The sequence below is a fragment of the Osmerus mordax genome, chromosome 4, assembly GCF_038355195.1.
Source record: "Osmerus mordax isolate fOsmMor3 chromosome 4, fOsmMor3.pri, whole genome shotgun sequence".
NCBI classification, from domain to species: Eukaryota; Metazoa; Chordata; class Actinopteri; order Osmeriformes; family Osmeridae; genus Osmerus; species Osmerus mordax.
Window position 1 is genome coordinate 21,600,925 of NC_090053.1, and position 21,464 is coordinate 21,622,388.

General features: G+C 45.4%; 4 protein-coding genes across 4 annotated transcripts in view; 1 reads left to right on the plus strand and 3 right to left on the minus strand.

The window, feature by feature from the left end:
• Positions 1–42: 42 nt before the first annotated feature.
• Positions 43–5,845, plus strand: kcnj11l (potassium inwardly rectifying channel subfamily J member 11, like). The gene is made up of 6 exons (XM_067234448.1): positions 43–136; positions 650–812; positions 1,019–1,258; positions 1,656–1,925; positions 4,993–5,200; positions 5,409–5,845. The coding sequence occupies exons 2-6, from the start codon at positions 654–656 to the stop codon at positions 5,843–5,845; spliced, it is 1,314 nt and encodes a 437-aa protein (XP_067090549.1). The 5' UTR covers positions 43–136; positions 650–653.
• A 742-nt stretch (positions 5,846–6,587) lies between these two features.
• Positions 6,588–7,934, minus strand: cd59b (CD59 molecule (CD59 blood group) b). Its single transcript, XM_067235193.1, has 4 exons — positions 7,867–7,934; positions 7,688–7,755; positions 7,247–7,348; positions 6,588–7,112 (listed from the first exon to the last, which is right to left on the minus strand). Exons 2-4 carry the CDS (start codon positions 7,740–7,742, stop codon positions 6,913–6,915), a joined length of 357 nt encoding a protein of 118 aa, XP_067091294.1. The 5' UTR covers positions 7,743–7,755; positions 7,867–7,934; the 3' UTR covers positions 6,588–6,912.
• Positions 7,935–9,088: 1,154 nt separating this feature from the next.
• prdm11 (PR domain containing 11) lies at positions 9,089–17,992 on the minus strand. The gene is made up of 8 exons (XM_067235443.1): positions 17,892–17,992; positions 17,107–17,221; positions 16,875–16,990; positions 16,471–16,733; positions 16,197–16,264; positions 15,778–15,965; positions 14,235–14,825; positions 9,089–13,632 (listed from the first exon to the last, which is right to left on the minus strand). The coding sequence occupies exons 2-8, from the start codon at positions 17,169–17,171 to the stop codon at positions 11,471–11,473; spliced, it is 3,453 nt and encodes a 1,150-aa protein (XP_067091544.1). The 5' UTR covers positions 17,172–17,221; positions 17,892–17,992; the 3' UTR covers positions 9,089–11,470.
• Positions 17,993–18,559: 567 nt separating this feature from the next.
• Positions 18,560–21,464, minus strand: part of phf21ab (PHD finger protein 21Ab) — a 28,629-nt gene continuing 25,724 nt past the window's right edge. The window contains exon 20 of the mRNA XM_067235151.1: positions 18,560–21,438. The gene's annotated coding sequence lies outside the window, so the exon portion shown is untranslated. The remainder of the gene's footprint in view (positions 21,439–21,464) is intronic.

The window sequence follows — 21,464 nt, forward strand, 5'->3', positions numbered from 1 at the left end:
AGCGATACAACAGCTAAATTCTAACGCTAAATTATCGTGTCTAGGAAAAGAGCCGGATAGAAAAAGCTAAATATGGATTTTGAGTGATTTCGACATATGTGTTATTGCACACCAAATAACAACCAATTTACTGAAGGTAAGTAATGCACGTATGACGATGCAGGTGATACATTTCATACAGGTTTATGGTTTTAGAAAGCAGATAACCTTGCTCATCTTTTGCCAGCTGTCGAAATGTTTACATCCGCGAGCGCCTTTTAAAATAATTTCCTTGAGCACCTGTGAGATGTAGACTGCAGGCTTAAACAGTTGCTTTATGTTAGTTTTGTTTTATTTTCAAAAAGAAAAATATAAAATCCCATCTGAGCTAACTGAGTAAACTAATATTATTGTGGGATGGTGTGATAATGCTAAACTGTAAACATATTGTTAGATTTAATTTTCTTTCAACATCTAGGCCGACATTTAACATGACACCATTTTTCTTTGTTGAATGTATTTAACTATTATTTAAAAGCTTGAATGCCCATATAAAATGCAGTGTATTGTGTAACATCCATCTGGCATCTCATGCCATCCATTGTCCACTCTGGAACACCGCCAGATTTGTTGTATGACATTGTTTTAATACCGCATTATGTCTCAACAGCAAAATGCTGGCCCGAAAGGGGTTACTACCGGACGGGTTCCTACTGACCCGACTAGCAGAGGATGCGAACCAGCCCAATAGGTTCAGGGCGAAGTCCCAGCGTGCTCGTTTTATCACCAAGAGTGGATCTTGCAATGTCGCTCACAAGAATATCCGGGAACAGGTATCTTTGTTTATCTTTCATCTTCAAGTCAGATAAATCATGGTAGTGTGACTTTGGAAGTTAAAGCAGGTTAGTAGTAATCAGCTACATTATGTGAAACTTTACCCGGTCAAATTGTAGACTATGTAGGCCTAGGCCGATGTCGCTTTGGATAGAAGCGTCTACTAAATTAATTAAATATTAAATGCGTATCTCGTCTCTCGCAGGGCAGATTCCTGCAGGATGTTTTCACCACCATGGTGGATCTGAAGTGGCAGCATTCTCTCCTGATCTTCACCTCAGCTTTTCTCTGCTCGTGGATGCTCTTCGCCATGGCGTGGTGGCTCATAGCCTTCGCGCACGGAGACCTGGAGCCCCGCGACCCCAGCGGTGAGCCCGGGCCAGTGCCCTGTGTCACTGCCATCCAGTCGTTCACCTCCGCGTTTCTCTTCTCCATTGAAGTGCAGGTGAGGCCCACTTACCTCCTACACAACCTGATTAAAACTTAAGAAGCCTGGCTTGAAAATGTAAGAAAAGTATAGATATTTCTGTAAAAAATTTAAGGAGTGAAAGTAAAAAGTTGTCCGAAAAATAAATGATGAAGTAAAGTACTGATACCAAACAAATTTACTTAAGTACGTAACGGAATATTAGTAATTCGTTACTCCCCATCTCAAACCTTTAGATGAATTGGTTGATATCAAGATGTCAATTTTATTTGGGCAAATATGACAAAAAGTTCTCAACACCATTGCCTACACCATCTTTAATCATATTTACTTTGCTCCTCACATCACTTTGAATCCTGTTAGGTACTCAGACACCTAGCGTACACTAAGTCAACGTTTTGACATACTCCCCCAGGTGACCATTGGTTTTGGAGGGCGAATGGTGACAGAGGAGTGCCCGCTAGCGATCACCGTCCTCATCATCCAGAACATTCTGGGGCTGATCATCAACGCGGTGATGCTGGGGTGCGTCTTCATGAAGACGGCGCAGGCCAACCGGCGAGCAGAGACCCTCATCTTCTCCAAGAACGCCGTTATCGCTCCGCGCAACGGCCGGCCCACCTTCATGTTCCGCGTGGGAGACCTGAGGAAGAGCATGATCATATCAGCCACCATCCAGCTGCAGGTGAGACGTTTACAGTGGAGATGTGTCAAAGACACGTTCTATCACTTCAAAAAGTCTGGTTACAGGCCCGTAGCCAGCCTAGAGGAAGGTGACAGGCCCGTAGCCAGCCTAGAGGAAGGTGACAGGCACATAGCCAGCCTAGAGGAAGGTGACAGGCCTGTAGCCAGCCTAGAGGAAGGTGACAGGCCCGTAGCCAGCCTAGAGGAAGGTGACAGGCCTGTAGCCAGCCTAGAGGAAGGTGACAGGCCTGTAGCCAGCCTAGAGGAAGGTGACAGGCACGTAGCCAGCCTAGAGGAAGGTGACAGGCCCGTAGCCAGCCTAGAGGAAGGTGACAGGCCCGTAGCCAGCCTAGAGGAAGGTGACAGGCCCGTAGCCAGCCTAGAGGAAGGTGACAGGCCTGTAGCCAGCCTAGAGGAAGGTGACAGGCCTGTAGCCAGCCTAGAGGAAGGTGACAGGCCCGTAGCCAGCCTAGAGGAAGGTGACAGGCCAGTAGCCAGCCTAGAGGAAGGTGACAGGCCCGTAGCCAGCCTAGAGGAAGGTGACAGGCCCGTAGCCAGCCTAGAGGAAGGTGACAGGCCTGTAGCCAGCCTAGAGGAAGGTGACAGGCCCGTAGCCAGCCTAGAGGAAGGTGACAGGCCTGTAGCCAGCCTAGAGGAAGGTGACAGGCCCGTAGCCAGCCTAGAGGAAGGTGACAGGCCCGTAGCCAGCCTAGAGGAAGGTGACAGGCCCGTAGCCAGCCTAGAGGAAGGTGACAGGCCCGTAGCCAGCCTAGAGGAAGGTGACAGGCCCGTAGCCAGCCTAGAGGAAGGTGACAGGCCTGTAGCCAGCCTAGAGGAAGGTGACAGGCCCGTAGCCAGCCTAGAGGAAGGTGACAGGCCCGTAGCCAGCCTAGAGGAAGGTGACAGGCCCGTAGCCAGCCTAGAGGAAGGTGACAGGCCCGTAGCCAGCCTAGAGGAAGGTGACAGGCCCGTAGCCAGCCTAGAGGAAGGTGACAGGCCCGTAGCCAGCCTAGAGGAAGGTGACAGGCCCGTAGCCAGCCTAGAGGAAGGTGACAGGCCTGTAGCCAGCCTAGAGGAAGGTGACAGGCCTGTAGCCAGCCTAGAGGAAGGTGACAGGCCCGTAGCCAGCCTAGAGGAAGGTGACAGGCCAGTAGCCAGCCTAGAGGAAGGTGACAGGCCCGTAGCCAGCCTAGAGGAAGGTGACAGGCCCGTAGCCAGCCTAGAGGAAGGTGACAGGCCTGTAGCCAGCCTAGAGGAAGGTGACAGGCCCGTAGCCAGCCTAGAGGAAGGTGACAGGCCTGTAGCCAGCCTAGAGGAAGGTGACAGGCCCGTAGCCAGCCTAGAGGAAGGTGACAGGCCCGTAGCCAGCCTAGAGGAAGGTGACAGGCCCGTAGCCAGCCTAGAGGAAGGTGACAGGCCCGTAGCCAGCCTAGAGGAAGGTGACAGGCCCGTAGCCAGCCTAGAGGAAGGTGACAGGCCTGTAGCCAGCCTAGAGGAAGGTGACAGGCCCGTAGCCAGCCTAGAGGAAGGTGACAGGCCCGTAGCCAGCCTAGAGGAAGGTGACAGGCCCGTAGCCAGCCTAGAGGAAGGTGACAGGCCCGTAGCCAGCCTAGAGGAAGGTGACAGGCCCGTAGCCAGCCTAGAGGAAGGTGACAGGCCCGTAGCCAGCCTAGAGGAAGGTGACAGGCCCGTAGCCAGCCTAGAGGAAGGTGACAGGCCTGTAGCCAGCCTAGAGGAAGGTGACAGGCACGTAGCCAGCCTAGAGGAAGGTGACAGGCCCGTAGCCAGCCTAGAGGAAGGTGACAGGCCCGTAGCCAGCCTAGAGGAAGGTGACAGGCACGTAGCCAGCCTAGAGGAAGGTGACAGGCCCGTAGCCAGCCTAGAGGAAGGTGACAGGCCCGTAGCCAGCCTAGAGGAAGGTGACAGGCCCGTAGCCAGCCTAGAGGAAGGTGACAGGCCCGTAGCCAGCCTAGAGGAAGGTGACAGGCCCGTAGCCAGCCTAGAGGAAGGTGACAGGCCCGTAGCCAGCCTAGAGGAAGGTGACAGGCCCGTAGCCAGCCTAGAGGAAGGTGACAGGCCCGTAGCCAGCCTAGAGGAAGGTGACAGGCCCGTAGCCAGCCTAGAGGAAGGTGACAGGCCCGTAGCCAGCCTAGAGGAAGGTGACAGGCCCGTAGCCAGCCTAGAGGAAGGTGACAGGCACGTAGCCAGCCTAGAGGAAGGTGACAGGCCTGTAGCCAGCCTAGAGGAAGGTGACAGGCCTGTAGCCAGCCTAGAGGAAGGTGACAGGCCTGTAGCCAGCCTAGAGGAAGGTGACAGGCCTGTAGCCAGCCTAGAGGAAGGTGACAGGCACATAGCCAGCCTAGAGGAAGGTGACAGGCCTGTAGCCAGCCTAGAGGAAGGTGACAGGCCCGTAGCCAGCCTAGAGGAAGGTGACAGGCCCGTAGCCAGCCTAGAGGAAGGTGACAGGCCCGTAGCCAGCCTAGAGGAAGGTGACAGGCCTGTAGCCAGCCTAGAGGAAGGTGACAGGCCTGTAGCCAGCCTAGAGGAAGGTGACAGGCACGTAGCCAGCCTAGAGGAAGGTGACAGGCCCGTAGCCAGCCTAGAGGAAGGTGACAGGCCTGTAGCCAGCCTAGAGGAAGGTGACAGGCCTGTAGCCAGCCTAGAGGAAGGTGACAGGCCTGTAGCCAGCCTAGAGGAAGGTGACAGGCCCGTAGCCAGCCTAGAGGAAGGTGACAGGCCTGTAGCCAGCCTAGAGGAAGGTGACAGGCCCGTAGCCAGCCTAGAGGAAGGTGACGGGCACGTAGCCAGCCTAGAGGAAAAATGTAATCGTCGTTCTAACTACCCGAACCCCCCCCCTGTCTACGGGCCCGGGTTAGGTAACAAGTACTTAGCCCTTATGCTAGAAGTTGCTACCATAATGTGCTACACTAAGAGTAAGGCTTAGGAGTTATTTCCCAGTTATAGAACCAGTACTTGAGAGTGTTGTAATGTAGACCTGGGACGTGGTGTGCAGGATGAAGAGCTCTGAGAGGCTTGAAGCAGAGAGATGGTGTGTGTGTCTCCTGCAGGTGATCCGCAGGACGGTCACGGCTGAAGGAGAGGTGGTCCCTGTGTGCCAGCTGGACATCCAGGTGGAGAACCCTCTCCGCAGCAACGGCATCTTCCTGGTGTCCCCTCTCATCATCAGCCACACCATCGAGAGAGGCAGCCCCCTGTACGAGCTCTCTGCTAACTCCCTCAACACAGAGGACCTGGAGATCATCGTTATCCTGGAAGGTACAGGTTGTTGGCATGTCGTCAACTGAACAGATGTTTAGACTAGTTATGGTTATGACACTGCTTCCAAACTGTTCTCACGCAGCCCCCTTGTCATAATGCTGTGGTCTCAAAAGTAGCCACAGAGTGTTTGTTGTTTGTCAAAAGTAGCTAGGGATGTTTTTTGTGTCTGTGAAACCTACACCGGATTTGTCCTGTGGATTGCCAGGTGTTGTGGAGACCACAGGCATCACCATGCAGGCACGTACCTCATACACACCAGACGAGATCCTCTGGGGCCGGCGTTTCGTCTCCATCATGACGGAGGAGGACGGACGCTACTCGGTCGACTATTCCAAGTTTGGAAACACAGTCTCGGTGCGCATGCCGGCCCTCAGCGCCAAAGAGCTGGACCAGATCCGGGGGGGCCAGGACGGGGGGGCCTCCGACGGGAAGCTACAAGGCTGGGGGCTGGTGAGAGCTGGCAGGGGAGGCTTTCGGAGAGGGGGCAGGGTGGGGGAGAGCTCCACAGCACAGCCCTGGTACACGCAGGCAGAAAGAGAGCAGGAGAAGGAGGAGGAGAAGCCGAAAGAGAGAAACGGTCAGAAGAAAAGGGTGCAGCTGGAAGTGATTGGCCGGGCGACGGAGGAGGAGGGGGAGGAGTGATGAAGTGATTGGCCGGGCGACAGAGGAGGAGGGGGAGGGAGTCGAGGGATGAAGTGATCCATAAAAACTATCTTGAACTGTTAAGGTTGATATCATCTTTTGATGTGGAGTTTATTAACTTATTCAAGTTTAATTGCAGTTCCTTGCAAATGTAATTCGACTTTTGTTGACATTTCAATTTTGGTTAATTGGTTTAGAACAAGCACACTGTGTGTTTTGTCTTTCAAAGAGCAGAACTGTCCACTATGTAACCCTCTATATTCATACAGTATTGCATTATACTGAAAGCACTGCAAAGTAGTAACCTCGAAGAGAAGACAGTCCCTGTTATTCCTGCAGGTACTGTACACCTGACGCTGTGCAGTCTGTTTCTGATGCTGTACTGCTCGTTCATTTCAAGCCTATCAGGTATGTGAAGCTACTCAGAGGACAACAGACATTTTTGATTATTGATTCTGATTTTTCTGTGTACTGTATGTATATATTAACGTCAAATGTGTGAAATGATCGTTGAATAAATCTTTGTTTTGGTTTAGTTTGTTGTATCTGAAGAGGGCAGTGAGGAGGAACAAGGCACCAGCAGCCCTGATGATCATTGTTGGGATTGTTGTTATTTTATGCACATTATTGATTTATGATCGTACATATTAGGAATTGGAGTGAGACACAGTGTAGCGATGTTTAAAGTCTTCACAATGCGTTCGAAAGGAAAAAGTATTCTTCAAAAACCAGACATGTATGACTTTAATGAAACATGCACCAATGATATCGCAATTAGATAACAAGGCTGTTTATGAGTCTGGTTCATGTTAGTAAAATACAAACCAATACTAACCCTAACTAATAAATGAACCAATAAACAAGGAGCAATTATATTACAGCATCTGCACAATTATACTCGGAAGGCACATTTAAACATCAGGTTATAGACTACATCAATTACGTACACGTTTCACAAAATAACAATTCTGTCATAGTTAATAACACAATGAAAACGGACTCCAACCATATCCACAGCTCCTGTAGCATGCCGACTGTCAGTGCCCCTACTGTCTGTTGTGTGAGTCCTAGAGTAGGCACCACCATAGCGCCAGCAGAGAACCCATCAGAGCTGAAGCAGACCCTCGTGCCATGAGAGGGGTGCCACTGTTACACATGTCGCTGCTGCAGCACCTGTAGGTGAACTCCGAGATGGCAGGGAACATTTGCATGAGCCGAGAATTGTCGCAATCTGTGTATCGGATGCACTGGCGAATAGTTTTCCCACCTGTGTAGACCAGAGTCCAGAATACTGTCATTAGCAATCAAATGCCACGGCACAGGGTTATGTGATTTTTATTTATTTATATCAATATCATAAATATATTTTTATTTTGGTCTGTATGCGATAAAATAACATACCTCTTTCACTTAGAGATATACATGAGTCTTCATAAGTGCATTCTTTCACATTTTCACACTGGCCGGTGTAGTCGGAACACTTGAAACACCGTAGGGAAGAGCCTGGAACACAACATGCAGCACTTCCAGCAGTCACTTATATTTGGGATTAATACCATTTCCTAAATTAAAGATGTTTATATGGCATCTGTTGAACGTAGATCAAATAAATAAAACATCTCACAAATAATGTAAATTGTACAATGTCGTAATTTCAACAGGACCCATTAATTATTGGAAGATTACCAATTTATTTAGTGATGTATTCATAATCAAGACGGTTGTCACTATCTTTATACAATGTAACATTTTAAATTATGTAAATCCAGAAATCATGTTGCATACAAGTATTAGTTTCAAACAACACATTATAAAAGGCTGTTGTCCTGCAAGGGCACTCACCCAAACTGAATATGCCAAGCAAGATCACCAGACACAGCTGTCCAAAGATCGTCATTTTCCTTTTTCTTCTGAAAGATTTGATGGAAATGTCAAGCAGGAGATACGAACAACCAGCAAATGTTCCCGAGGAACAAAACAATCACACAAACCAACACAAACACCCCACGACGTCCTCACACCTTTTCTATTAACAAGCGTTTTGCCTTCTGCCAGCCCAACATGCAGGGACAGACATCAGCCTGACTGAACTTTCAGATGTAAAAACCTCTTTGTAGTTGGTCTACAATGATTCCCTGTCGAACCGAACTCCACCCCCCTCTGGCCTCTTGTCAGTTTAGAACAATTGTTGGCCTCCACTTTCAGAGGCATTCCTTTTGCATATGACTTGTATTCTAGAAACATGTCGATATAGTTTAACATGCATAGCACACCAACATCATGTGGTCCTGGCTGTGCATGGTATTGAAGCTTGTTGGTATAGGATGGGATGTTGGGATATTTGGGGGCCAAATGTCTCTTTTCTTCATGTGGTAACTCTCAAATGCATCATCAATAGAACCATGTTAGACCTTTGGTTCTGTTGGTCAGAGAAAAAAAAAGATTAAAACGCTAATCGAATCCTGAAAATGTACATTTATACATATTACATAATGGTCTGGATGGCAACAAGTTTACATCTAATTCACAGAAAGTAATGTAATACAATTCAAATCACATCCTTTTTAATACCGTCTCAGTGTTGCAGTTGCTGGGGGTGTACCAGGCACCAAGGATGACACACTGATCATTCAGACATCTTTTCAGCGGCACCAGCTGAGGGGGACAAAAGGCGTACTGTGTGTCTGTATCTGTCTGCGTACACTGATATCTAAGAATCCAGTAAATAACCTCTCTATTGGGCTCTTGTGCAAACGTTTGCTTGGAATGGTTATCCTCATAGCTATCATTTTAATATGTGACAGTTTGGCACTTGAAGTTCTGTTATTCATTCTGGGGAACTTGAATGACAACAGTCACTTCATGGAATTTTCTTTGTACAAAGTTTCTTCATTGGGATGAGTGACTTGGCCACCTGCGAACCTTTGAGCCAGGCAGGGACGTCATGAAGACAGATGAGCTGGCCTTGGGCCATGTGATGCCTGGGAGCCAGGAGGAGTTGATCTGTTTTACCATGACTGAACAGATTCAGGCTTCAACAAAGACCATTTGATTCCACTCAGACCAGTGTGGATGTTCTATTTGGTGGGTAATTGTAGTACCAATGGGATGGTTACAGCACTTAACAAGAAATTAAGTATATTATTAGAATAGGCTTACTTTTTTTTACTGTAAATTGCTCAAATAACTGATGCAGTAAAATTTGGTAATTGAAAATATTTTATTAAACAGTTATATGATCTATGTAGATATTTTTTACAATGTAAAATACATTGGGTGATACATATCTTATGAATATATACACATTTCAAACTCATGGTAATTTACAGGTATATTGCCAGTGTTAAATGCCTCAAAACAAGTAGCACTGAAGAATTGTATATATTTTTTATACCTTTTGAGTGCAAACAAAAATTGTGTTTATTTATAACAGCCATTCAAAGGCATCACTTAAAGATACACATACATGATAATGACTGTACATCCCAATAAACAAAACAGGTTTTGGTTACAAGAACATAGTACATATTAATTTCAAATTCAGCAGAATTATTTATACATATCACATATACATTGTAGTAAAAATTATCATGAATAATATATCAACATATAGTAAAATATATGGATACAAAACAATAAATGGAGATTTTGAGATTCAACTTTGGTGTGATACATATGCGATATGCTGTTTTTGCTAGTTTTGGCTCATATAACTGGAAATAACAAGCAAAATAACTGTGCTCACAATTTCTTTTTTTACAAACAAAGTTCACAAAACAAACAATATATAAAAAAAAAAAAAAATCTTCATGGTAACATTTAGCCCACAAAACTCAAACAAATTGTACTTTAAATCCAGATCCAACATTTGGTTACGATTCTTGAATGTCAAAAGATAACCTGCAAAGAAAAGCATTCTGCTGAATATTGGCATTCTGATGTCAAATAGTAAAGCGATAGAAAACAATGTTTCCTCCTAAATCCCTGACCCAATAGCATTAACACGAGCCATACAGCTGCTCACAATTCACAAGGACAGTTTGCACTGTAAAAAGCGTTTTTCTAATCTCTTAATATACCTCACTGAGGTTATAAATCTACAGTATCAAAAAAACAAACTGTGTACGTATTCACATCCAATCACATGCATCGATACAAACCACATGCCAACCAACCACATGCCAACAAAACTAACGTGAAACTATATCAGTTATGACAGTTTAGCATGAACACTTATGAACTCTGAAGTCTGTGACTGAAATTCAGAAAATAATCTATCCTAAACAGGAATAAAACAATGCACCATCTCAAGGTAATTTAACCTAGATCGTATGTGCGTATGCCAATACAGGCTACTGAACCTAACTGACACTACTACGGTGATACCAGGCTCAGATAAAACTAAAACATACATCTAAAAATATAGTGAAACAGTCTCAGCCATTAAGATCCCAGTCATCTATTCAAACATAGCAGTTACATTTCACACAGTTTAACCTGCTAGTGCAAAACCTTGGTTGTTTTATTTTCACATTTGACTAAACTGAACCTTGTTCTTCTTGTGAGGTTGAAATATTTCAAAGAAAGAAAACTTGCTATGTTACAGAATTGATACATGTATACCTCCAAACCTAAAGCATATTTTTTTTACAGAAACCTAAACCTAAAGCCATCTTGTATTGTTTGAAAAACAGAACACACGTAAAAAATGACCAACTCTAAAGGCAGCAAATATAAATGATGATAACCAAATATAATAGGCAGGCAATGAAGCAACTATTGAAGAGAATTATAATCAAACCAGGTGTGGTTATAGGGAACACCTTCAGTAATCTGTAAATAGTAAATGGTATCATCAATACTAATAATATACATTGTTGGGTGCAAAACCAAATATTGACCACATCCCCTCTGTAATATTAAGACATAAAACTCACAATAACAATATCAATCACCACAATGTGCAAAACAATTCACTTCTTTGCATGGCCTAGCACAATAGCACCTTTGACTTTCTCTCTCATGACTTGCATTGTGAACAATGGCACAATCTCTAATGACATAGAGAATTACAATACTTTTAAAATAGTATACACCTAGATTTATAGTGTAGTAAATGCTGTTGTCATTTAACTGTTAATTATTAAGTGGTTTCATATTTCAGTGAAACGTGCTTTAGTGCCATGACGTGTTTGGCACGGGTCAGTTCCTGCCTGCTGGTCACCACTGCAGGACGACACGTCCAGGTGAGAACTAGGCTGTTGAAACCATCTGTTTTCTGCACGTCTTAAGTGCTAAGTGGTAACATGTCATACTGTGCTTTGATTCTATATTTAACTTACTCAAGCAAAGATAGCAGTTTTGACCTGTTCTGTATGTCTCCTCGATTTGCTGTGTTCCCAGTCTTCCCTTTAAAGACCAACCTGGCACCTGAGAGCTTGACGCTATCGCATGTACCCTCTCACACAGTGCTGTTATTTGAAGATCACACAGACTGAACCATCTGGGCAGCATGAACATGGCACATCTCTGAGGTTGATCACAGCCGAGATCGTCGCTCCCAACAACTTTACGGCTTTCTGACGTAGAGAGACAAGGAGGTATGTGCCACTTGGGGCGCGTCCGTCAGATGTCAGGGTAAAAGTTGGTGTTCACGTCCACACTGTGCAGCACAGACTTCTGATCAGCGGTGGACATTCGGTTCAACATTTCTGCCGAGAGAGAGTAACTGTTCCCGGACTTCTCTTCAAACCAGCTGTCCAATGGTCGCTTGCCGTCGAAGTGAGCGATGGGTGGCCCGTTCACCGCGAGAGTCAGTAGGTCGTTGGTGTGGTCCATGGTGAGACGGGAGCGGTTGTTCTTGCGTACTTTCTGCAAAGACACTCTGCCCTTGTCGCAGCAGGCAGTGGAGGTCGGAAGGACCCGGACAAGCTGCAAGACACGATTAAGAACAGGGAATCTCTGTCTGTACCTGCAGATGTGACCGACCACCTCCTTAAAGCCGTTCATGCTGTAGTAGTCTGCTTTGAGATCCCTCCACTCCACCATCAGGTTGCTCCTGGCCTTGGTCTTGTCCTGAGGTGTCTCCCGTCCAGCTGCAGGGATCGTGTCCAGGTGGTCAAACATGAGAAGGATCTCCTCCTCTCCGTAGGCTCTGAGGTCGTCCCTGTTGTGAGGCCAGGTGTTGAGGTCCAGAACCCGACACGCTCTGGCCACGGCTCGGCTGTGCATGTCCAGCCGTTGAGACAGGATGCTCTGGCTCCTCTGGCAAATCTTCTCCCGGATGGATTGAAATTTGGATTCCGCAACACGCAAGTTCTTCAGGTCAACACCATTGAAGCTTTCACGGAAGTTCTCTTCGAACTCTTGCAGGTACTCCCCAGGGCAGTCCACTAACTGACCGATCTCAAAGATGGCCTCCTCGATCTTGGAATCTACCTGAGACACCAACAGGTAGTCACCCTGGAATATGTAGGCCAGGCGTGAAAGAACAGCAATGATGTCCAGAAGAAAATAGATGAGCTTCACCGACTGGTAGTCCATGAGGAACTGTAGCAGGGTCAGAGCAATGGCCGCCGCGTCCGCCCTCTGCGTTTGGCTGCTGATGTCCTTGAGGTGCGTCACCACCTCCAGATAATCCTTGATCAGCGCGTTCAGGACGTTTGGCTCGCCTATGATCCAGCGAACGGCTCTGATGTCTCCCAGGAACTCGGTCTCCTCAGAGAGGGTGGGCGCTGTGGACCGCAGCTCTGCCATCATGCGAGGAGAGTACCGGTAGAAGCTGAGCAGCTGTTTCAGGTTGTTCTCCAGGTCTTCCAGACAGGACAGCTCTTTCCCACTGATGGCGTCCAGCACCTCTAGGTGAGGCCGGTGGATCATCACAGGGAGGCAGAGGATCCAGGGCAGGATCTTCTGAAGAGCCATGTACAGGCTCGCTCTCAGGCCAGAGGAGATGTTGGCTCCGTCCACTCCCAAACCAACCACCAGCATGTCTTGGAACCTCAGGCCCAGGACACCGAAGGCCCGCTCGATGGCCTGGAGGTAGCCCTCCACGCTGCCCACACTCAGCCTTTGAAGGGAGAGGAACTCAGTGGCAGGTGGGCCTTCGTTGGTGAGGAACTGCACGTAGACACCAACCGTGTCCGAGAGCAGGTCGTCATTCTGCCCGTCCATGATAACGCTGAGGAAGGGAGACAAGCGGATCTTCTCAGCCAGGTCTTCCTTCAGCGCCCTGGCAATGTGGTGTATGAGGATCTGGCAGTCTCCCTCGTTCATGTACTGGTCCACCACCTTCAGATCGCACCTCTTGAGCAGCTCAGCCAGAGCCCTGAGCTCCGAGGAGGGCCGGCCCTCCAGGGCCAGGTGGTAGGCTGCGTTGAACAGCAGAACCATGTTCTTACACATCTCCTCGGTCTTCTCCGGGTGCATGCGTAGCTTGTAGAGCTGCAGGCACTTCTTGTGCAGGTTGCTTTGGCTGTGCAGCTTGATGGTGTGGATCTTGAACTGCTTGGACCCGATGATGAATGCGGAGGTGCGTGAGGACTGGACGGTGTACTGGCGACACACGTGGCACCACATCTCGTTCAGCGTGGGAGAGTAGCGCAGGAACCAGAACTTCTTCAGCCACTCCTGCTTGAAACGGCGTATCCGTCGGCCGGGCCCAGCAGACATCTTGGAGGGGTCGTCCACGGAGACCATGAGGTCAGCGGAGATAGACTCATCCGCCGAGTCTGCGTCCTGATCATCTTCATCCAGCGCCACCGGTATCGGAGTCATGGCCTCCATCTCTGCAAGGACAGAGCATGAGTAAGAACTTGTGAATTGTGTTGACGAACTGCAGTGCTAAACCTGGAGGATTTAAGGCATTTTGGCATCATCGTTTAATCAAATTCAGCTGAATTCCATAGAACCAGGAGCCAACTGACTGTGTTTGTGCATAAGTAGGGTATGCTAAATCTGCGTAGCTACAGGCTATAAATTTTGTACACTATTGTACACAAATTCTGTACACCATGATCTTGGCTGTTAATTATAATAATTCACTGAAAGGGACGGGTCAGTTTAAAATTGTTTTAATAAAGTAATGATGTCACGTAAGGTCACATGGTACAAAGATAAATAGCAATGTGCCAATGCTTCTACTACCTCTCAGCAAACAGAACAACAGAAATACACATTCATAGGCACTGAGATCAGGCTGCATCATGAACCTTTTATGTTTTCAATACATGTTTCTGAAACAACACCCAAAAATGTGTTATACCCCAAAAGAAAAAAAAGAAGAACAATATTAGACTTGTAAATCATAACACAGCAACAGAGCAAATTCTTTTTACAACACAAGACAGAAAACGTTTCAGGCCAGATGGTGGTCGTTCCCCGGTCCTACCTTGAAAATCTTCCAGTGGCGCATGCTCAGGAAGGGGAGGGGCCAGGGCGTCCATGTGCTCGCCGCCCCGCAGGCGCAACACCTCGGCCTCCAGCTCCCGGATCCTCCTCTTCAGCCTCACACAGTTGGGACAGAACGAGGTGGAGGGCTCCTCGTAGACCTGGCTGTGGTTCTCTTCTGCCTTCAGCGTGTGCAGATTAAAGTCAATGTCCGCCTGCTCTGAGGAGTTGAGGCCCCCGCCCAGACACTGCGCTTTACAGTCCTCCTGGGCGAGGCACGACTTCCCGCTGGGGGCTGCGAGCGTGCCGGCCAGGCTGTAGTAGTGCGGGGCGTGCAGGGACCTGGTCCTCTTCAGAGACAGCGATCTGTTCATGGGGGTGTTCGCACCTTTACAGGCCTCCAGAGAAGCTTCTACAACATCCTTGAAGATGAGGTCGATCTTCTTCTTCTTAGCTTGGGGTTGGCCCTCCCCCTCCTCACCGCTGAGCCTCCCTAAGCCCTTCCTGCCCTGCAGAGTCGACCTGAGCACCGGACCTTTGCAGTCCTCCTGGGGGCTGGACACGGCATCCGACTTCACAGCAGAAGGAGAACCTGTAAGACAACAGAGACTACGTTTGTTTTGTTGCAACTGTGACAGCAGAAGGAAGGAAGTGTCCAGTATTGATGAATGTAGTCTTCCATCCTAACATTCAAGTAGATAGCAAAGGAATATACAACAGAAAGCAGAACAATAGACCTGGTTTGCTTACCTGCAGAACCAGAACAGGTCAATGATCCGGAATGCTTTGTTTCTTCTGGATTTGTTCTTGTTAATTTCAGCTGACAACAATGTCTGTTGTCTGACTAATAAATGTAGGTCTACAGTGGTAGTGTTCCTCTAAAAAGTTCCAGAGATAATGGAATCTGTGCCTGCTGCACTATGACATTTATATATATTTTTATTTTATATGTCATATATCACAGTGTGCATTTGAAATCACCATCAAATACCACTTATACAGTCATGGACATTTTATTTATGATATCCAACCAAATCTATGAATATATATCTTTAGAATAAGATAAAGTTCATTAAAATGAATACTGTGCTTCATATGAAACTGTTTTAATTCATGGAGACACAAATAACTCAAATAATGACCAAGACTGACCGCTCAGCACTGAACCGCCGCTGAACGACACAGTGACCTAAACACCTCCAACTGACACAACAGCACCCCCACGTGGACAACTGACACAACAGCACCCTCACATGGACAACTGACACAACAGCACCCTCACATGGACAACTGACACAACAGCACCCTCACATGGACAACTGACACAACAGCACCCCCACGTGGACAACTGACACAACAGCACCCCCACGCGGACAACTGACACAACAGCACCCCCACGCGGACAACTGACACAAAGTATTAATCCTCACAATAGATTTAAAAATAGAAATATCCCACAAAAAAACTGAGAAGTACTTGACATTTCTCTCGCAAGGTCAAAGTAAAACATTTTAAATTTGGTAAAGAAAACAGAGGCGTCTCACCTGTGTCCAGACTGCGGGCGATGCTGTCCTGTGAGACACTGTGCAGACGACTGATGTAGTCAGTGCCGTACCACACTCTGAGCTTCTCTCCCGCCAAGAACTGTCGGCACACACGGAAATATATATTTTCTCCGTGTTGGAAAGCAGTCAGGTTCCTCTCGTCCTCGTCTGCGGAGGTCCTCACATATCTGGAGGCAACAAGTTCAAAACGTTTCTTGAGAGTACAACACCCTAAGATTTTTTATTTTATTTAAGTCAGTGCACATACAAAACATATCAGTTGTATGTCTTTCAGATGTGTTCTTCATGCTGCCCAAGCATTAAGATAAATGAATGAAGTTAAAGCTCATCAAGACAAAGGTGCGCTTATCGGCTCAATTGTTAAAACTGAGAGGCAACTTCCTGTTAAAGATACAGACCTCATCCAGTTGGCTTTAGTCGCATCACTGCCATCAATGGATTTGTACGTGTTGTTCTCATCAACGATCTAAGAAAACCAAGAGTTTAGGAAAAAAACACCAGCTGTAGCAGAATGGTGTTATGGTTTAAAGAAGAAAAAAATTATAATAGATGACATTTGAGACATATAGGTTCTTAACCTTTGAGGTCAGTAAAACACAGGTCCCTCTACTTAAAGTGTTGGCTTGTGCCACACTGAACCTGTCTGGGAAAAGCACACAAAGCTCAACTCACTATCCAGGAGAACTGCCCAGAAGACTGGTCCTTGGCCACTAGCTCCCCTTGAAATGGACCAAAGATAGATCCGTTCCGGATGTTTACATCCACACAGTGCACATCCACCTCATCCCCCTCCAACACTACCTCCAGCCCTGACGGAACAGTCAGCGCCGCCCTGCTGGACGCCCCCAGAGCAGCCGGGGTGTCTGGCACAAACACCGGCGGCTCGTGACATGTGGGACATTCTTGCAAAAAGTACTCTTTGCACTCCTCACAGACTGTGTTAGAGGACAAACACAAAAACAACACAAGAACCGTCTTGAGATACCGTATAATACAACGTAGTTACTGTTTCAACAACTTTGTTGTTGCACTAGTTCCAACTCATCCATAACAACTGAAATGCTGAAGCTACTCACACCAGTGGTCTCTCTGTTTGGTGCTGTCAGAGGGCTCGAGGTTGCGCTCGAAGTCACGCTCGAGGTCTCGCTTCACCTGCTGTCTCTTGTTCTGCTCTGTCTGCTCATCTTTGAGACTGTGCCGGAAAGCACACATTTGACATAAACACCAAAGGCTGATCGACACATTGCCTGTTGCTGTCTGTTGTGCGATGCCTAATCCACAACATCTGGTTGAAGAGTACTAGCCTACCTAGTGCTGCTGTTGTGCTCAGGGTCTGACGATGGCTCAGTTTGAAAGGCTGTCAGTTCTGCCATTGTAGAGCACGAGACAGGGATCACTGACTTCAGTACTGCATCTTTCAAATCTACACATTCCAGGAGAATACACAATGGTTTACGTTCGTTTTGCGCAGAGAAAAATGATCATACAAATTCAAATGTTGAGTGTATTACAACAGGCTTTATGTTTGAGTCCGACATATAGTAGCCTATATGAATTAAAATGAGTGACCTGAACTCTGCGGATCATTAACTCCAACATAACAGGTGAATCTCAAAGATAACTGCAAACATATCATACGCAGACGCTTCAGAAAAAAAACGTTCATCCGAAATTATTTGGGATGAAATGTAGCGTGCTGATTGGTCCGCGAGTGTGCCTCTCAAAGGGGGTCTAACAGCTTTGCGAGGAGACGGAACAACAGGACTCACGGTTGGCTACAATCATACTGAAACATAAACTTGCGTTCCTAGCCAAAGTTTGACGTTCCGCTTATAAGAAGAAAAGCACGAAGCCATCGCAATTGGATTGGAGTGACATAATGTATGTCGCAGGGTGCAGTATAGTCAAATATTTCCTCGACTTTCCTCTGCAGGCAGTTGTCAATTTGCCTAACGCTTTCGGAAGCCATTTTCATTGGCCACATTGGCTAGTAAGAGAGATTCACCTTCCACAGAGTGTACTGGAGGGTCTGCACCGACCTCGTAATCTCCCGACCCCCTCTTGAGCCGCGGTGATCTCAACTGATTACTCACCACCACTCAGCAGTTTCACTAGTCCAGGGCGATGCAAAGTTTTTTCTGATGAAAATTATTGCTGCGAGTCAGCCGCCTCTGCAGGCTTTGACCACCATCTTTTTATTACAGGAAATGACATGGAAAACGGAAGAAAGCAAACTGACTGCAGAGATGAGAGACGCATTACAAAAATATTAAAATCCCAGGTCCAAATTCTGTTCAAATGCACGTACGTTTAAGCGTGATGCGCGTGGCCCGTACCGCCGTGAACGCGCGAGAAACACCATTCAGTAATCAACACAGAAGACGTAGATGTTTACCGGCTGCGGGAACGTTGTGTTTACTTGTTTGTATCCTGAAAAGAGAGTTAAAAGCTGTTCTCTTTTCTCAAAGCTTTTAGGACTATTGTAATGAGCAATCATAATAAAAAAGCGCATACATATCCTTCACATTATTAGCATTTATCAATCTTCCACACCTCTACAAAGTAAACTAATGATGCATTGTAAGGTGATAAAACACATACCGTTAATATCAGTTTAGTATCTGGTTAAACTGCAATATGGTATACAGATGTTATCAGTAAGTTAAATACTAACATGATACTGAATTGAGACCATGACGCGAATTTGCTTTTCACAATTTATTAACAAAATGATAAAATAAATAAATACAAATTGATCAAAATGCTCCTAATATCAACTTCTTCCCATGTTCCCTACAGTATTTTCTAAACACTGCATACAAATAATTAAATCACAGAAGAGGCTCAATACAGGAGAGCGGTAAGAGACCAGTCACAATGTCAGGCCAACAAACGAGAGATCTGTAACAGAAGAGAAGTCAAAAAAATACACACTCCTTTTTAAAATTATTATGAAAAATACAAACAATTGTACAAATATTCAAATCGTGTAATTAACAATTTACACATTCAGCACACCAGGTGAACTTTTCTTTATTAATATCGCTACAATGCATCTTTCATCAAATGGAAGATTATTTTTAAAAAGGACTTTTTGCACTCAGAACTCCTCCAACTGAATGAACTGTCTAGAGGTAAGAACCCACAGGTCTGCATCAGGGTAGTTACAACATGTGAATGAGTATTTTGGGATATTGAAATGTATTAACAATACTAGAAGGCCACAATCATGACTTGGGTATATCATCAGAACAAAAAACCTGAACTATATAGAGATGCCAAGGAAAAGAGGGTATGGAAGTGAACAGGATGAGGATTCATTTGAATGAACTGGAAACACAAGTTTTATGCATAAAAAGAAATTATTTCCACCCACAGTACCCATCCGCCCAATAACATACAATCTGAGGCCGTCTCAGCTGCCAGACCAAATCCTTTACGCTTGAGAACGTACACTACTCTTGAGAACGTACACTATGCTTGATAAAGTACAGTATGCTTGAGAACGTACACTATGCTGAAGCAAGAATGAACAGCCCAAAATAATAATAATACTGAACTGATATGTATAAATGCATAAAGGCTTCCAGATACATAGAAATGCACATTTGCGATATTCTTTGGGTATACTGGTTTGAGTATAGAAATGGAACATGTTTTTCATTATTTTTTTTTAAACTTTTTTGTTTTTTAAACAGGACAATGCACTCAACAATTGTAGACACAAGACCCTTTATAGATCACTTTCCACAACCCCTCCCATGTCCCACAGTAACATTCAGCATGGTGCATTAGCAAAGGCAAAATGGAATATAAAGAATGGTCCTTGAGTAAAATGAGCCAAGACACACTTATACCTTGTATCGGTTTTTTTCTCAGTTACACAAACTTCACAGTTCATGGCATTACAACTCACTGCCATAAGAGAATTACACACTATTGCCAAAATGCCACATCAAAATGGAGTTGGTAACAAAATCTTGAATTTTCTATTGTTTAGATTTGTATCTATTGTATGTAGCGTAACTAGAGTTTCGGCATTGTTGCCAGAATGTAAAAAGCAAAGTGACTGATTTCACGTACAAAAATTTGGAAATAAATCTTAAATAAATGCATATTAAAAAAGGTTTGACAAACATTGTATAAAAACTTGCATAAGAAGGCATGCTTTCTATTGTACTGATTGGACAGATGGTGCCAAAGGTTTAAGAAGTCTGTCCAATCAGGGTGCAGGATTGGTTTGTTCTTCCAAACAGACTCAAGCTCAGGCAGAAGTCACATGACCTGATGTTCTGTAACTTATTCCTACACAAAGATGGACAAAAATGAAAGGCAGAAAATGTTTTTTTTGTTTTGTTTTTTTAAAGGTGCACAACAAAAGAAAAAAAGAAAAAGATACTGAGTTACAATACAGACAGGTGTAAAACCAGGTGTAACACATGATGCCTCTGTAGAATCTAAACTAAAGATCATATTGGTGGGGGTTCGGGCAGTATAAAAAATAAATACTATGGTGAATCCAACCAAAAGTGCATCACAAAAACATTGGTCACATCTGTTCCATTTCCTTGTCCACTTCCTGTGAACAATCCTTAACTTCACATTGACCAATCCCAACACTCCCACAACAGCATCATATTTCTATGAACAAGCCTGTGATATGTCCACATCTTTAGACGTCTCAGACTACTTAAAGTTACACTGAAATCTACTGAAGACTAAATATAATTAAGGCGGATAACAAAAATACTAAAATGATCAGATTACACAGTCAGGTCAAATGAATAATCTTTTACATTTATTCATTTTTTATACCAAATGTTTTGATTGGATGTTTTCTGTGCTGTGCAGATAGTTTGTGGGAAACCACAGAACAGCATGAGCAGCCGAGGGCTTCAGCAGGGTTGGTAATACAAGTCACAGTGCAAGTCAAGAGTCAAGTCAAGAGTCAAGTGTCAAGTCAAGAGACAAGTCACAGTGCGAGTCAAGTCAAGAGTCAAGTGTCAAATCAAGAGACAAGTCACGGTGCAAGTCAAGAGACAAGTCACAGTGCAAGTCACGAGACACAACATGCTGTTTGGAAGACAGGCACTCTAGGTACCTAAAAAAGGGGAAAGATCCAGTTTCTCTGTAACAAAATATCAGGCGTTTGTAAAGACATCAGATGAAGGACATATATGACTGAGTGCTACACCTACATCAGAACGAGTGTTATTGACTCTTCTATAAGATAATGTCCAGCATAAATTAATTGGTTAAAGTTGACACCTAAATAATTTGCCATTTGTGTGGACTGCAATTCTTGGTCAAACGGCTCGTTTCCCACAACACAAACATAACTGCTCAGCATGTTGATATGATTTTCTTTGTCATAGGTGAATAGTAAAAAAAGGGAATGTTGTGAAAATGTTAAATGTAATGAATATATATATTATTTGGAATTAGAAGTTCCTGTTGTCTGCTAAGCACCGTCTCCACAGATCTATGTATCGGGTGTCACCAGCCAACAGTCTCCACAGATATGTAGTGAATTGGTCATGGTTTGAAGTAAACATGATGTGTGCAGTCAGCTGTATACAGTGTAAAATGCAACATGGCAATAAAGTTGGACAGTTTGAAGACCAAGGGTTTAGAAACTGCCTTGTAAATAGTCCTGAACACAAGGG